This window comes from Ambystoma mexicanum, chromosome 3q (genome assembly GCF_040938575.1).
Source record: "Ambystoma mexicanum isolate Mex_15411 chromosome 3q, UKY_AmexF1_1, whole genome shotgun sequence".
Taxonomy (NCBI): Eukaryota; Metazoa; Chordata; class Amphibia; order Caudata; family Ambystomatidae; genus Ambystoma; species Ambystoma mexicanum.
In genome coordinates this window covers 646,627,568-646,644,291 of record NC_090926.1, presented here as the reverse complement: position 1 = coordinate 646,644,291, position 16,724 = coordinate 646,627,568, and the positions used below count along the sequence as shown (strand labels likewise).

General features: G+C 44.6%; 2 protein-coding genes across 5 annotated transcripts in view; one reads left to right on the top strand and one right to left on the bottom strand.

Moving 5' to 3' along the window:
• Window positions 1-16,724, bottom strand: part of TBCD (tubulin folding cofactor D) — a 2,839,019-nt gene that overhangs the window by 1,637,354 nt on the left and 1,184,941 nt on the right. The gene's annotated exons all lie outside the window — the stretch shown is intronic.
• Window positions 1,308-14,725, top strand: ZNF750 (zinc finger protein 750). The gene is made up of 3 exons (XM_069654538.1): window positions 1,308-1,649; window positions 8,823-10,426; window positions 12,293-14,725. Exons 2-3 carry the CDS (start codon window positions 9,015-9,017, stop codon window positions 12,996-12,998), a joined length of 2,118 nt encoding a protein of 705 aa, XP_069510639.1. The 5' UTR covers window positions 1,308-1,649; window positions 8,823-9,014; the 3' UTR covers window positions 12,999-14,725.

The window sequence follows — 16,724 nt, the reverse complement described above, 5'->3', positions numbered from 1 at the left end:
GCACTGGGGCCTTGGTGAAGATGTCAAGCATCTTCAACTGAAACTCTCCCATTCCTTCAGGGAGGAGGATTGGGTGGGAAATGGTACCTGCGGTGCCGCTTCCATGGAGTTTCTGGAACAATTACTCCTCTGCTTAGAGGACGAACAAGAACTGTTGCGCTGAGGAACTGCCGGGTGAGCCAGACCTCATTCAGTGCTTCTTGTATGTTTCTCGTGGGAGACCTGTCCTCAGAGAGGGGGGCTCTGTGCCGCATAACCGTGACACTGCGCTCTCATCAGACTCCCTGTGTAAGTAGGTGAAGAGGTTAGCTGCCCTTTCCCAGAGGGCCTTGGGGTGCATGGGTTGGCAAGACCCGGTACCATTGATGATGTGCTTCTCCCTTAATCAGTATCAACCCATACGATGGAAATTTGAAACCGATATCTACCGGCTGCCATCCACGCAAGGTTTGAAACCCGAGGCCTTAGTAGGATTTGGCATTTTATGGACAAAACAAAGTTGCGTGTTCCTGAAGCGCACAAAGTGCGCGGAAAAAAGGAACCGAGGTAATGGGACGTAGCGCCTCGTTACACTGATGGTCCCAACATCAGTCCAGCGCGGTGTGCGTACAGGTGTCAGGTAGAGCCACAGTTTCTGTGCCTTCTGGTGGTCAAAAAGTTTCCGAAAATCAGCTGTGTTATCGATAGGAGTTATCCTAGATGAGGTTCAGTGGGAAGGAAGGAATCCATTAGAATCCTATACCTCCAGGCAATGGTAGATCTGGGAAAGGGTGTACTTCATGCAGCTGAAGATGGGTCAGTTTGCGTTTCTGGTTCGTGGAGGCGCCGTTTTAGTTTCTTTTGACTTGGCTGATTTGTGCGTTATTGGCCACAGGACTCGAGACAGTAACTAATGGCACGAGGGTTACACAAAGAGCACGGTGCTTGCTTTTTGTTTCCTGGTCAGCTGGCGAGTACATGTGCTACTCGGCTGAGAGGCGTTCCCTGCACACTGAATAGCATAACTATACTACTGCAGACAGGTATTCGAGCAAACTTACGATAAAGAACAGACTGTTTGTCTATGTACAACTCCTACAAACAACGTGTCCTTTTTTTTATAAAGCTGATAAACTAGCAGGCGGCTCGGTTTTAAGGTATTGCGCGTTCTTATTTCCTCTTCACTCTTCTGACACCTCAACCCCACCCCTTTCACCACCACACCCTACCACGCTAAGGAACTTAATTCTGTCCAATTTGGTCAAGGGAGTGCAGGGTGGAGCCTCACCCCCACCAGCTTTCAACGGGTAGCAAGAAAATGTAAACCTTCGCCCACTTGGGCGTACTGTACACACAGTGGCAGTGAGGTGCCCTTTGCGAGGAACACAGCGGGCTGATTGTTCCTGGGCACAGAAGCCGCGCCACAGACCGGTACTGAGCTAATGCGGGAAGGAACAAGTGCAGCAGGAGATGCAAACACTGTACACATGAATCGTGGCTCGGGGCTGGCATAATATCAGGTGCATCTCTAGAGCCGCGGGGCTCGACTCCTTCAGTTTAAATCCCTCCCCCTGACGCAGCAGCCTTCACTTGCACGGAGCGAAGGAGGAGAAGACAGGCACCTGTTGCTGCGCGCTGACGACGACGTGCTGCACCGGACGGCTCCCCAGGTACGCAGAGGGGTTGTGCACCTGTTTCTGCTCTCTTTTAACGGGTTTCCTTTCACTGTTTAACAATTCTGACAAGTGCTGGCTAACGAGGTTTGCTACTTTTCATTTCAAAATTGTACTTTCATGTAATGTACCTTTCAGCTAAATTCCACACACTAACCCAACTCACATTGGTTAAAAGGGAAAGGAAAGTTCTACTTCTGAAAAAGTGGAGGGTGTTTCTAATGCTTTTAAAAACGTATAGTGCACATCGTACTTTCACTCAGAGGAAAAAAATGAGCTGGTGGAATGAGAAGGCAGAAAAAAAGTCGCGGGGTGGTTGCAAGGCACAGATTCATTGTACATCTTTGTGTTAACGACAGGTCTTTACTTACAAACGGGTACAGCACTGACCATGCACGATTCCATTACGTTTGCCTCACGAGAGACAGGCCACTTTAGACACACCACCTTGCGGGCAGAACGGATGTTCGTGAAGCCCAGCATTGATGACTTTGGGGGGCGTGGAACTAAAACATTGACACTTCCAGTAATCAAGCAACGAGTTGGGAGGATGATTACCTCAGCAAATCTAATGGTATATAACGACCACTGAAGGCGATTTCAAATCTAGACAAAACGTCTGTTTTTACATAGCGGTACATAGGGAAAACAACCCATGCCACTGCTTTATTTTTGTTCGGTTACAGGGGTTTACACCCCGCACCTCGGGCATGTGCATGGTGTTCGGGCGTTTCTGTGGAATGTCTTTCGTCAAGTCAAAGAAACGGACTTTACACACCGCAGAACACGGAAGGTTCCGTTACTAAATATGGGGTTGATTCACACGTAGCTGTGACCAGAGGTTAGATGAATATCGATCGCTGGCACTGCAGGGGGCCCGCAACGCGATGCGCTATTTTACCGATCGCATCAGGTAGGAAAACATCGATTGTGTCCCTAGCGAAGACACGGCCGCAATACTGGTGTGGGCTTGTGCGACTATCAGTACGTGAGACTGGGCCATTTCGAGTGTTTGCTGGAGGTGCAGCTGGGTCTGACTTTACAGCGCTGTTGAGCTAGGCGGCCTGAGTTAAGTGCACATTTGAGCAAATGCTTGGGGCGAGCGTCCTGAACTCCCCACTCCATAGCAAGCTCTCACATGTCCAATTTTCTACAACCATTTTATCTGCAGTTGTCAGTTTAATGAATATAGTTTAATTGTAATTGCTATAATGCGATGAAGTCAGGGGCCGGGGAACCAGGAGACCTGAAATATAAATGTCGGCCAAATTGCATGACCGAGGCAAATGGCAACTCCCTGGATCCGCCAAAACTGGCAGCAGGCTAACACCCAGTATTTAGCACGACGCCACTACCCAAAAGACACAACAGGAACAGAAACAGACGGGGACTTGCTGAACCTCGCTCAACCCAACAGGCAGAACACTCCTGGATGTTGGTTCTTGCGACATAGCAGTTGTGTGACAATGACATACCCTTGGAGTTATGCAATAAAGCCACATCATAACACTTTAATAACATGTCCTTCAAAAGGTCTTGCCATCTACAGCCAGAGGAACACTACTCTATTTAGCTCACAACTAAAGAATGCATGGCAAACACGCTTAGTTTTTTCAGGCCCGCTTGCATTATGCTCAGTGTCGGTTCGAAACTGCTCCTCGATTTGCCAATACAAATACCTAAAAATGACCTGCACAGGTGAAGATAAATATTTGCATACTACTCAGATGACATCTTTTATTACGCTGACGTTTTGTGAATCGGACCACGTAGGGCTGGTAACGAAGTGTCTTTCACGCGGGGCCTTGAATAAACGAGGCACCCATTAATTTAATTTTTTGGAAGTTTTGAAGAGCACAGCAAGTCGCAGGCAGTGGTGGTGGGGAATTTAAAAGTGACACTGTCCATTTCTGGGGGAGAATGTACTTCAGCTAGAGCCCCCGCCACGTGCTAGTCCTTCGGAGCAGGTTACAGGCATCCATGCACCTGCCGCTTGCTTGCCAGCAATCCTGGCGCGTGTTCCTTCGTACTGTGGGGACAGTGGGTTCCGGGCGGTTCAGTCCACGCTGACGCCGCGCCAGGGCTGCTGGGTGCACTATCTCTGTGGGGCATCTCAGCAGCACCTGAATGCAAATTCAAACTGTCGACACGGTCCGAGGAGAAAGCCGAGGCTTCCGTTTGTTGTGACAACTGTAACCTTCTGCAAGAGCACCCGGCTCTGGCGCTCTCCAGAAGGCAACCGCGCAGTCGGGCGGGAACTGACCGCTGGCAGCTCGGAACTGCCGCCGCCAGGTTTCCCACGAGCCCACTGCATTCCCTACCCCCTATGGCGCCCGGCTCCGAAAGCAACAGCAAACACGCCAGGTGTAAGAGGCGGGGTCACCACCAATTCACGGCTCCACTTACAGCGGCAATGTGCGAGCAGAATTATTCACAAGAAGATTACTACTAATCGGCACTTCACAGAATGAATGGCTTCAAGGCACTGGAGGCATGCGATATTCCCGCATCGCAACGGCACGACTGCCACCCTCACCCTCGGTGCTTTGCGCCCTCCGAGATGCATGTGGGCAATGGGGGTATGGTATATAAGGGGTGCGATTCTTGTTCACGCCTATGAATGAAAATGAATTATTCTAGCGCAGGAAAATGGAAGCCCCGATTGTCCGAATTCTAAGGTCCTACAACCACATCTCTCCATTTGAGACCAACTATAAAAACCCCAGGGGACAAAGACATGGCAGTGATCTGTAGTGTACTTCCTTATGACACAGGAAGGTCAACTGTTGAAATCCAAACGGGCCTTGCATTTTATTGGGACGGGGAGGTGATGAAATGAGAGCCATTGAGTGGTAATCGTAGCCCCTGTTATGGGGGCATATTCAAGGTTTACTTTTTAACAAGCAGACATCTAAACACATTATACCTTAAAATGGATACGCTAATACGCAGACATTGCATATACCCTATGCCCTTGGTGGCATCCCAGTACCCTACCATAAAATATATGTGCAGACGCATAACTGCTTAGAAAAGCAAGTGCATTCACACAGATATAAATACTCTCAAACAAATGCACACCAACATGCATTCACACATGCCACTGCAAATTATATTCACTTTGACACCCGAGCATTTCACACCCTCCTTGACATGACCGAATATGGTAAAAAGCTCATTATAATGCAGCAGAATTCTGAGATGAAAGGACGTATTATGTAAACTACGCTTTGTAACCGCCTTCCAACCGCTAGAAGCCATTGCACATTAGTGTTTGCTCATTTAAATTAATCAAACACACACCTGCAAACTTTGCTCGGGCTGTTTATCTTTCGGTTGTTTGAACAGCCTCTTCAATGCCCGCTCCTCTATTTATGGCCAACCCGAACAAAGCTCTGCTGCTCGTGGGCTACAGTTTCCCCATAAAATCTTAAGAGGTTAACATGGCATCACTGGGAGGCAACATCCAGCCTCCACCCCCCCCCCCCCCGGACACAGAAGGAGCTTCTCCCGCACCGTGTCCGTCCATTAAAAGCTAAGAACAGCGCAGGCAGATATGAGCAGGCGCACAGGCTCTCACCCCGACACTCATTCATAGTTCTAAAGACCTGTCGCACGCAAGGCCTGCCCGCCAATTAGCAGGTTTCGGGACAAGCAAGTGACCCATCTTCTGCAAGTCAGCACTTCCTTCCCGGTGCCGATACTCTCTAGTGATGAAATCATCCGTTTTGAAGTTTCTGCCATAACATATCCTCCCCCGAAGCAGCATGAGAACGCCACTTGGAGAGATTCTCACGCCTTCGGATACGGCGGGCAGGTAGACATGCCGCTACAGGCCTCGTGACAGATCTAGATTGTAGAAAGCAAAGCATCGGGCAGAATAAAGTTTCGCTTCTGAAACCAGGCACCTGAATCACACTCTTAAAAGCCGCGGCGCTTCTAGCAATCAAAATGTGTACCAGGCAAGCAGAGCATGCGAATAGGTGTCCTGGGTACCGACGCTCCTTGGCCGCACTGTATGCTTCATCTTGGCACTAGGCATGTGATGAGAAACCTGTCCCACTATACCAACATCCTCAATTGTGTGCAGCATACACAGCTGACCAGATAGTGCTGCTTCAATACCCAGGTATTTGGTAATTGCCTTTTACACTTGTTCGTTCGACAGGAGGGATTTCAAAGGATAGTAGGTGTCTATACTACACATACAAACCTCATGTGTTATTGAATTCACATTTGCTTTTACCTCTACTGTGAAAACAAACTCTGTCAGAATACAGATTAATAGTTCTGTCATCTGTGCAATGTCAAACAAATCTTTATGGTGGCAATCTTTGTATAATTCTTAAATTATTCAACAAAATGAGCGTAATCTCCCCTGCTTTTAAAATTCTTAATGAGGCCCAGGCACTGAAGATTTCGGTGGGGTGCTGCAGCATAAAAGTACGTTGTCTCACTACAATCCCAAACTAGTTCCTGAGTAAATTAATCAGTTGTACAGAATGTTGTGATCAGATATTGGCCTATGATCAGGTCCAAAGTCGTCTATCAATGCCTGATCAATTGAGTGGGGCAGATAGATCTTTACATGGTAGAACAGCCAAAGACCTCAGCAGCCCACCGGTAACCATATTGATCAGTACTGGGAATTTGCTCTGCACAGTCACAGATACACAAAACATTTCCCACAGACCATGGATTACTGTGAAACATTTCACACTTCGAGGCCTGTGACAGAGGCTTTCCCCACCTAGACAAGGACAGTGAGCCCTTGTGTGGTGTCACCCTGCTTCCTGTATGCTAACTATTTGATCCCTGCTAGATCAAAGTGATCTCCCTGTAATTCATCGTCATTGAAGAGGCGTGGAATGCAGAATGAAGTCAGTCACTGGGCTGCCAGTCATTTCTTAACTTCATTAGATTCACGTGCATTGCGATTTTTCTCATTCCTGGCCTCTGCTCATTAGATCCCTGTAATCGAAGGGATGATCACCATGAAATATTTCCCACTATGTTTTATTCTGCACACCTGCGATGAGACATTCTCCTCCATTGCAATGAATTCACATTCTGTTGGTAAAGGAACTAGTTCTGTAGTGCACATCCCACCAACACAATACAGAACATACGAGTTGGGTCACAAATGGACGGATACCCAGATGGGGATCTTACCTTTATCACTCCCAAAGCACTGGGACATTTGCAACTTAGTGAAGTAGACGGGGCAAAGGAGTTGTTGCCTGTCCTATATGAGGTCACTGTTTACCACAAGACATCATTGGGGATAGTCCCAGATAATTTAACACAAAAATACGCACCACGGCATTGCCTCAAAGCAGTCCTTGCTTAAGCTGGCAATACTTGTGGGACATAACTATTGAGTGAATGACCATGTGCTCAAAACAGGATTTATAAAATGATTAGCTATTGTTCCGAAAGCAATTAGGGAAAAAGTCAGATGATGGAGCAGTGAGTGTCACAAGTGGCAACATCTACACAAGGTCGGAATATTACTGGCCAGCTTAAGGACATTCCTACCGATTATTACTGCCCATCTCAAGAAGATATGGTCACAAAATGAAAGGACTATCAATAAACATTCATCTGTAATTAACGATGAGTTGGGCAGCCCTGCGTAGCAAACATTGCAGGTAGTTAGTTTACGTGACAAGGTGCTCATACTGTGCCAAGAGTGCATGGTGTTTCTGGAGGTTGGCGTACTGTGTCCCGCTTGTGGTACCCAGACCCCAGTCTGTGGAGGAAAAGCAGTATGGAAAAGATGAGGATGGAAAAGCGGGTGAAATACCAAAAGGAATGCATGGCGGCAGATGGTTCTGGGTTTGTCCCTTCTTTGGATCAGCTTAGACCTGACCGTATTGTGGGCAAAATTACCATCACTTTTGAGTTCTATTTCTTCCTGCAACCAAAGCAGTGGCAGTGCCTTTACCACCAGAATTAATGTTACTTGTGGCACAACCCAGTTTAGGAATTTTTCCAAACAGCAGTATTTTTCATGTCTGATAGGTGGGAATGTACTGGTGGCTCTTATTAGCAGATATCGCCCTTTCCATAGAAGGTTCTTGAGAGGATTACAAAGACTGAGTGAAATGGAGCCAATCATCATGTATCAGACAGAGCAGAGTCTATGCAACCTATACACTTCTGGCCAATTACTTATCACACTGTTTTCAAAATGATTGGAGTATGAAAGCGCAAGCTCCCTCTTTGAGAAGATTTCCCAGCCCCACTACTCTGACACTAGACCGCATGGAGCACCTAGCAGCACCACTTCCTACAGGTGTTTTGTTTCAAAAACACCAAGTCAGAAAGGCACACTTTTTGAAGGTCCCTCAATCGTCCCATGCGTGGTACCACGTCAGTCTGCTGGCACCCCCTGCTATGAATTTTGACATGCTACCTGTTTGAGGATCAACCATCTCCTCTCGCATGAAACTCTGCTGGGGCGGGTCCTTTGATAGTGCCAGTGAAATCGTCTAAGTACGTTTCTTCTGCCCAGAGCACCCCGAGGAAACAACTATCCATCCGTAGCCAACCATAGAGAAACTACAGATAACGAGAGAGTTCAAAAAAGATAAATGGCACCAAAGAAAATAGTCTATTTCACTACAGTCCCCACTGAATTAAAGGGAGCAAATTGATGCATTATGTGTAGGCAATTTTCCAAAATAATAGTCCAAAACATATTTAAGTGATTTTCAGCCACTGTAATATAAATGTACAATTTGATGCATTTGTCTTTTGATAGCCTTATATAGCATAAATATTATGTAAATCCGCAGAAGGGTCGGAGCCAAATATGCAGCGTGTTAAATGTGCTATTTAACCTGGGTCAAATCTGTTTGTTCTACTCTTAATTATCCCAAACTATTATACAAAATATGTTTTCTGGATTTCAACCTATGTTATCGAATGTAAGCCTTTGAAGTATCATTGATTTTAAATGCAATAAAAAAACAATGTTTGTGATCAACAAAAATGAATACTGGGCTACATGGTTTAAAGAAAACGCAGAACTATGCATGAAACAATACACGAAGTGCTTGTTCTCAAATGTAGTCTAAAGTCAGAGGTGTGTTTAAAAAACTGCAGTCATTCTGCATGAACCCAAATGTGAAAGGGGAGTTCATTTAGTTTCTTTTTTTGTTACAGTTCCTGTACAACCTGTTGCTGCAGCATTGCTTTCTCGCCCTTCTCCCCCACCAAGACCCTGGAGTGGTGGAGCTGGCTTAAAACCAACGCTCCATTTCGAACAACTTGGTGGAACTTGAAAAACTGGAATTTTCGAAGGTTTGATGGTGGAGAGCATACTGCGGCTGGAGTGATTCCTCTGCGGCTAGAAAAATGAGTCTCCCGAAAGAACGCAAGCCAAAGAAACCTCATTACATTCCAAGACCCCCAGGAAAACCTTTCAAGTTCAAGTGCTTTCAGTGCCCTTTCACCTGCAACGAGAAATCGCATCTTTTTAATCACATGAAGTATGGCCTTTGCAAGAACTCCATGAATCTGGTATCTGAGCAAGACAGAGTCATCAAGTGTCCGAAATCGAGTTCTTTGGACACTAAGCAAACTAACCAAGTGGAATCATTGGTAAAAGCGGCTTCATCCAACTCCCCCTTGAATGGGCAATCAATCCACGAGCCAAAACCTCAACGTTGTGCAATGAAAGACGAAGTCAAGGAAAACTTTGATTTGCGGAAGCCTGGGCCACTTAAAGCATTGCCTCACGTAGAAGTAACACAGAAAGATGCACCAGCAAGTGCAACGGAACATTCAATCCACAAAGCATCCATTTTAGGTGTTGCCAGGCCTTCCGCTTTCCATCCAATAGGTGATCGCAGGTTAATGAAGGGGCAAGAAAGTAATGTTGGGGATCAAATACTATCACTGACTAATTCCAACAGCAAATGCCCCCCTCCTTATACCATGAAGTCTGCTTTTCACAGCCCAACCAACAATTGGAATCCAGTAGAATTCCCGCAGAAGGTTACATCCACAAAAACACATGGTCCCATGCCCCATTACTTCCCAGCCATGATCCAAGACTATCAACGTTCATTTTATATGGAACCTGGACGGCCCCTCTGCCCAACGTTTCTGCATCCCAATAACTCAGAGTGTGGAAACGTAATCATACCGGCCTACTTTAACCAAGAACAAAGACACTTTCTCTCCCACTCTGGACAAACTCCAGATATTCAACTTCCCAGGCCCTTAGATACATCCACATTTGAACAATATAGCTTTTTGCAACAACTTCCCACTCCAATGCCGTTTTATAGATCACCGGAGCATTTCTCTTCCTATGGCCTGAAGTTTCCACATCCCTCTGGGATGCAGAGAAATCCGAACTGTCATCCGGCAGAGGAAGCAACATTGCTTTGCCCACTTTCTTCAAGTCCTTCCATGCTCTATTCGTCAGGCTTCCATAAAAAACACAGTGACTTTGAAAAAGAAACCCCAATGCCACAACCCAAAAATACAAACTCTAAAGACAATCAAAGTGACACTGTGAATGCAAAGATGAGCCCCAGAGCAGGGAGCGCAGCAACAGGCTCTCCAGGACGACCAAGTCCCACAAACTTTACACAGACCAGCCAAGCGCCTGAAGGCCTGTTTGACCTATCCAGTAAATCTGGCCCGGACTGTCTACCAAAGGAGAGGCCTGGAGAAAGTCTGACCGCCTTCAGACCAGTGGGGCAATACACAGAAGCTACGGCCCTCCATCATTTACAAAGCCGCGAAGATTCTCCCAGGTATGATCCCTTTTACAGTATTTTCTCCTGAGCTTTCTAAGCAGGCAACACTCCCAAAAGGCGTGTGAGGATGTCCCTTCCCTGTCTTATCTCCGCACGCATTCTTTAGTTTGCTTACATTTACACTGTACAGTGCTGAGCGCAGAGCTTTCCGCCAGCTGGGACTTCAGCTATGAAATAAACGACCGAGTACTGTGTGAGACATTGTATAATGCAGCTGCTCTCCAAAGACCAGTAGGCTATTGCAGACTCACCTATAATCCCAACAAAGTAGATGTTCGGAGGTCATGAGGGCAGCTTTTCTACACGCCTGACACTTCCAGAGAAAGAGGACTGATCTGGCCCTCAGTAGGTCTGAGAGGGACACAGAACATTTCTAGACAAAGATCTTCGGTCATTCAAGCGTTCAGGCTCACATTCTCAGATTGTCGGTAGGAGGGCTATGTAATCACCCTCGGAAATGCTGCCAGCAGCACAATGGAAGAACGAGGATTGTGCCATGATTTTGCGTTTCATGGCTTCTCTTTCGAGCACACTCTTTTGGACAGATTGAGTTGATGTTGTATTTATACCTGGCCAACTAATGTAAGGTACCTAGTCATTACATCCCCTGAAAAAACATCGTTAGAACCAACAATATATGTTTCCTAGTAAATAGCAATGCCAGCATATTCTAAATATTTTACATGCCCACAATGCCACACAGTACTGTGAACACATCATGTTCAGATGTTTTAGACTCAGGTAAATGCTGCAGTGCAGCATACACACGGTCATGCATCTTATGGCACCGCATCCTGTGATTTCCATTGAAATACACACATTCCAGCTATCAATTAGTAATATGTGAGAGTGATGCTTATATTTACTTTGTTTTCTTGAATGAAAAATACTTAGTAACGTATCGTAGAGGATTATAAACGCGGTGGTGTTTTATCGAAATATATATGTCTAGCATACAGATATGAGCAACTATGGAATTATAAACACATATATACATACCCCACACGCACCAGCTACATTATGGTGGGTATAAAAAAGGCTTGGAAATACCTTCCACCCAAAATGTTTAAGTGTAATACTTCAGTCAGACATTCCACATCGCCACCTAATGAAGATCACTGGGAGTACAATTCCAGTCCAGGGCCACATTCTGCACGTGAAGGCACGGTGGGTATGCGAATTAGCTCAAAAACAAGTCATTTTTCTGGAGCAAACAGCTTGTTTTTGAGCTAATGTGCATACCCACAATGCCTTGCTGATGTGGCTCTGAACTGGAGGTGTATTGTCAGTGAGGGTTACTAGGTGCCATTGTGAAATGTGTGACTTGGCTCAAATGGAATATTACCCACATATATATATATATACACATATATATCGCAAAGTACACAGCCATTTGCATCCCCTAAGCACTTCCAATTTAAAACAGAGGAGAACTGCATCAAATTCCTTTTATTATAAAAGTTTGCATTCATGAAGTTTGACAGGGAGTCTTAATCCTATGGAGAATGCAAACAGAGTTCAAAAAATATGATTGTATTGCTGCCACGTTAACTGTTCAGATGAGGCTAGGTAACGATGCTAAAGTAACTGCTATGAGCGCAATGTAAACTGACCATGACCAAGGTCAATGCTAGATGGTCCTGTAAACTGATAACCATTTTAGATGCACATGCTAACTGCGTGCCATGGGAATGGCTTGAACATATTGGATGTTGGCTACTTAAAATGGGTGCATAAAATGCTACTTAAAATGGTACATAACTTCGACTAGTGGGGATGTACATGCTTTAACCTGGCACATTTGACTCTGTAAACTTGTATAAAAAAAAAAAAATCTAATCCCATCTTTTTTCTTCTGCTTAGTATTGATGTTGGCAGGGACGACGTGCAATTTCAGGCTGAAAATCTCATTTCTGCTTATGGGAGTCCATCTCTGGTTGGCGAAGAGGACGATATGCTCACACCACTAAACTTATCCAAGAAACCAGAAGACAGCCTTGTGCGGCACGAGTACACACATACTTCATATGTCAACCCTCAGCATTCGGCAGAAGAGCAGGATATGCCTCTGAACCTCTCAGTTAAAGATACTTGCAGCATAGTTAATCAGCGTACACCACTGCATAGTCCACCACGGGATGATGAAATACCTCCCATCCTCCAGAGGAGCGACATGGGTAGCCCGTCTGCCCAAGGGGGCAGCATGCGGACACAAGAGGACACAAAAACCGCAGACAACACCACAGGCCTCCAGGACTTAAAAATGATGGAAAATTGCGATGAGCAGAAACAAACAGCTGCTGTTGCTCTATGTGAATTAGCGGCATACAGCCCCAGCAGAGCAATATTGGGCAATGAGGACGGCACTTCACATAACACAACTTCTGAGCTGAATAAAGAAGATCTAAGCTCTGCAGAGACTCGGGACATTACAGACAACTGCAAAGCAAAAGCACAAAAGAGGACAAACCTTAAAGAGACTGGCAAATCACAAAATGCAACAAAGAAAGCAAAAACAGCAGATCCGGGCAGAGTGTTCACATTAAGAAAGAGGCCGCGAGTATCATAGCCTTCGCACAAATAGGTGTACAATCAACTTACTCACAAGAGGTCAGGCTCGCAGGCCTCCCATGAAGTTAAGAGCTTGATGATGAAGGTTGGCTGCAATATGGATTCATAAAAACGAGATGGTTCTTATTAGGAGTTGTGCATGAAGGCAATTTAACTTATAAATATCGAGTATGCCCTATTATTCTATACCAAGAACCACCGTTTAAATTGACGACAGTAGGAGCAAGCTTGTCCCCACCGATTATCCCATCTCTAAGCCAGAGAGCTGCTTTATACTTTCTAGCTATCATGAGTGCTGTTTTCCTTGATCACATAACACATTGCCTCATACCCGTCTCCTCGGCGGCCTTGGTTCCAGGCTCCGGTGTCTGTTGAAGCATACATGCCTTTTAAAATCTGTGCACCATTTTGATCTTCCTTGCGTGTTGGATTGCCCTGCCTTTCTCGTTCACACCATTTGCATTTTCTCCAATGACATTTTCTGCCCTAAATGCGCTCAGTTTATAGTGACCCTTAGACATAGTGAAAAAAGGCACGATTCAGGGATCACTTGAATGACGTTTGTGAAAGAGTTCAATATTGAGCAAGCTAGTAGAAGGCATTGACAGGCACATTTTTCCATTCTCCACAATGACTCTACAACTCAAATTCCCTCTTGTCCGACATTGTGCTCATTACAACGGAATGGGAGTTGTTCATATAGCCAACTGTTAACCAATCATCACTCATGTTATAGAATTAAAAGGATTCTTCAGAGAATAGACAGTCTTTCACAAATGTGGTAAAATCCATCAGTAAAATATTAATTGTGTAGAAAAATACTCCTACAATAATATATTTATTTCATAAAATGCTTCTCTTAATTGGATGTATGCCTATACACTACCTGCTGGACTATTTTCACAACTGATAATTTCAAGGAGCTATGGTTATTGAATTGCATTAGCTTAATTGTTTCTGTTTATTGTCTAAATAGTCAAATGAAATCTAAAGATTTAGGTATCGAATGCTAAAGTTATTTTAAGTTTAACGAATTGTAAATAAGGACTGAAAAAGTTTGTATATTTTAATATCAAGACAAAACAGTGCACTCAGAACTACCCAACTTTCCTTTGAATTAATATGCTACTTTTGCAGCATTTGATGGACCAGACTTGAAAAACTATTTACACAGTAAGAAATGTTTTTGCTTCTATGTCCTATAAAATATAAAACCTTGTTCATACTTCTTGTTGGGAGGATTATGCCTTGGTATTATGACTACTTCTAGTGTATTCGCAAATATCTACATCATTAAGCTGTTTGAACATTTAATATATCTTTGCAATTATACATTTTGGAATATCTTTTGTATCTAGGACCTCAGAATGCATGCTGTCTTAGATAACAGCTTTTTGTTACTTTTGACAAATATTTTAATTATTGTATATTTATGGGATTTAAAAAACAAATCATGGGGTCAACAGTTTTCTGTCTTGATTAATAATGTAAGAATGTGAAACTGATGTACCCTGTGTAGACATTATAGGTCGCAGACCAAAAAGGATATTTATATTGTTAATTTATTTTAGTTACAGGGAAGCACTGATGGGAAGGTCTGAATTCAGATGTATTTGAATGTGTAATTGTTGTTTCTATTGTCCTGTTGTAATGGGCTAATCACACTTGTTTTAAATGTGCTCAAGTTTATATAATTTTCCAATAAAACTATTCCACGTCATGAAATTGTTTATGATTTGAATGAGAGTGGTTCTCAGGAAAGTTTAATGAGCTAGAACTACCAACCAAAAAGGTGAATCTGTGAAACATTTCAGATTAGTAAGTGGGACTAACATGTAATGCTTCTTCTTCCCAACACCTTTTCCTGTGCTGAGAAGATATACTGCGCATCAATGCTGTAAATAGAAAAAAAGAAGTGTAAGTACTCACCAATCTATGCTTCAAGTGGGCCTGGGCCCAGCCTAGTTAGTATCTTAAAATTGCTGTTATGACAGGGCACGGCCCAGACTCACAGACCCATTTCAATTAATGCCACTTTCTACGTGCCTCGCTCTTCGCATCTCATTCTCTCTTTGTGTCCATTTCTATATGTCCCCACCCTCCCACTCCAGTCAGGTTCTCACGCCCTCTCTTTAACTCTCTGTGCAAGTCTGTATGTTGTTCTGAGCCTGGGCCATGTCTCGCTGAAACATATCAGATTACAACCAAAATCTCGGTATAATGGTTTACTTTTAAGTCGTTCATTTTAAATTTGATTCTGTCAGCCTAATGCAACCATATCCCAAAGATGCTCATCAACCACGGTGATTCCGGCCTTTTTCTACAGTAGTATTGTGATGTACAAAACTTGGCAGGCCTTCAGAATGCCCCATTTGCGTAGGTAAAACTCAGTGAGATTAAATGATTTGTCAAGCATCACACACTCTGGTTAGGCAGCACAGCTTGAATTCTCTGACACAAACTTGTAGTTAAGCACGACATTGCGAAAATGTGAATAGCCATATAAAAGTAGACGATCATGTTGAGTGTCAAAAAGTGAGATTTAAAAGGAGGGGTTATTATTGTTTGCTTCCATTGTCTAGTAATGCGGCAGTGGTGTGTGGGCTTTCAGTCCAAAACTTGCCATCACAATTCCACACACTTAAACATTTACAGATTCGTGTTTAGAATAAAAAGTAATCGCCTAGGCTTTCTTGAAGAGCTGCCCGCGCACCAGGGTCCCGAACAAATCAATCCGTACTCCACATGGAAACTCTCAAGAAATCCTATGGGTAACCGATGAAGGCCAATAATCGATATAGTGTTCCGCGCCTGGTGCGCTGGCAGGTCTGGAGCATCATGTTTGGTTCTTCTTCTGTTCTGAAGGATCGGCCCTAAAGGAGACATTATGGACACTGCGGGTGGGAAAGAACGGAGGTGGGAGAAGCCGTCACTGCTTTCCTCAACAAAGGCTGTGCAGCACAGTTAACTGAAATGCTTTCATTTTCACCTTGCCCATAGTGGAGTACTCGTACTCTCCTCCAACCTTTGAGAAGTGCTGGTACTCATTGTCAAAAAAGAGGTGCAGGTACGGAGGTCCTGTTAGCACTGTCACATTTAAAGTACAGCTCCAAATTCAGCCCAAGCGATGTAAATAAATGTGGCAAACTCGGAAGTCAGGCTACGTATTCGACTTGAAGGCCTATAAAAGAGTTCCAAGAAAAACCCACCCAAATTTCGAGCAGAGAAAGGGTCTGCATTACAGTTTTCATGTGCATTGTCGTTTTACTATGGCCGAACTGAACATATGGTTTTAGTGAGGAACAGACACTCTCCCCTCCCTTCTCAATGAAAGCCCAGCCTTGTGGCAGTGCTACGACCCCACGGGAGCAGAGCACAACGGGTGAGACAACAAAGTTGTTTCAAGGTAGAAGGCGCTAAGGGCAGCGTGGAAGTCCCTACTCCCCCTACTGGGACAGGTGCATCTTCTCTGTTTTGTATTAGTTGGTGGTAACAGCACCTTCCAGAGTGCAGGGCGTGAAGTGCAGAAGCCACTTCCTCTGGAGTCGTATGCAAAGGAAGCTGATGGCCAGGCTGCTGGACCACCAAACCTAAACACGTGTTGGTAATTCGGTTCCATGTAATAATGTCGCCACAAAAATCTCGCCATGCAAAAATATAGCCGAAAAATGGCCGTTTTTGTGGCGACATTATTGCATGGAACATGCGGGGGACACCCCCGCAA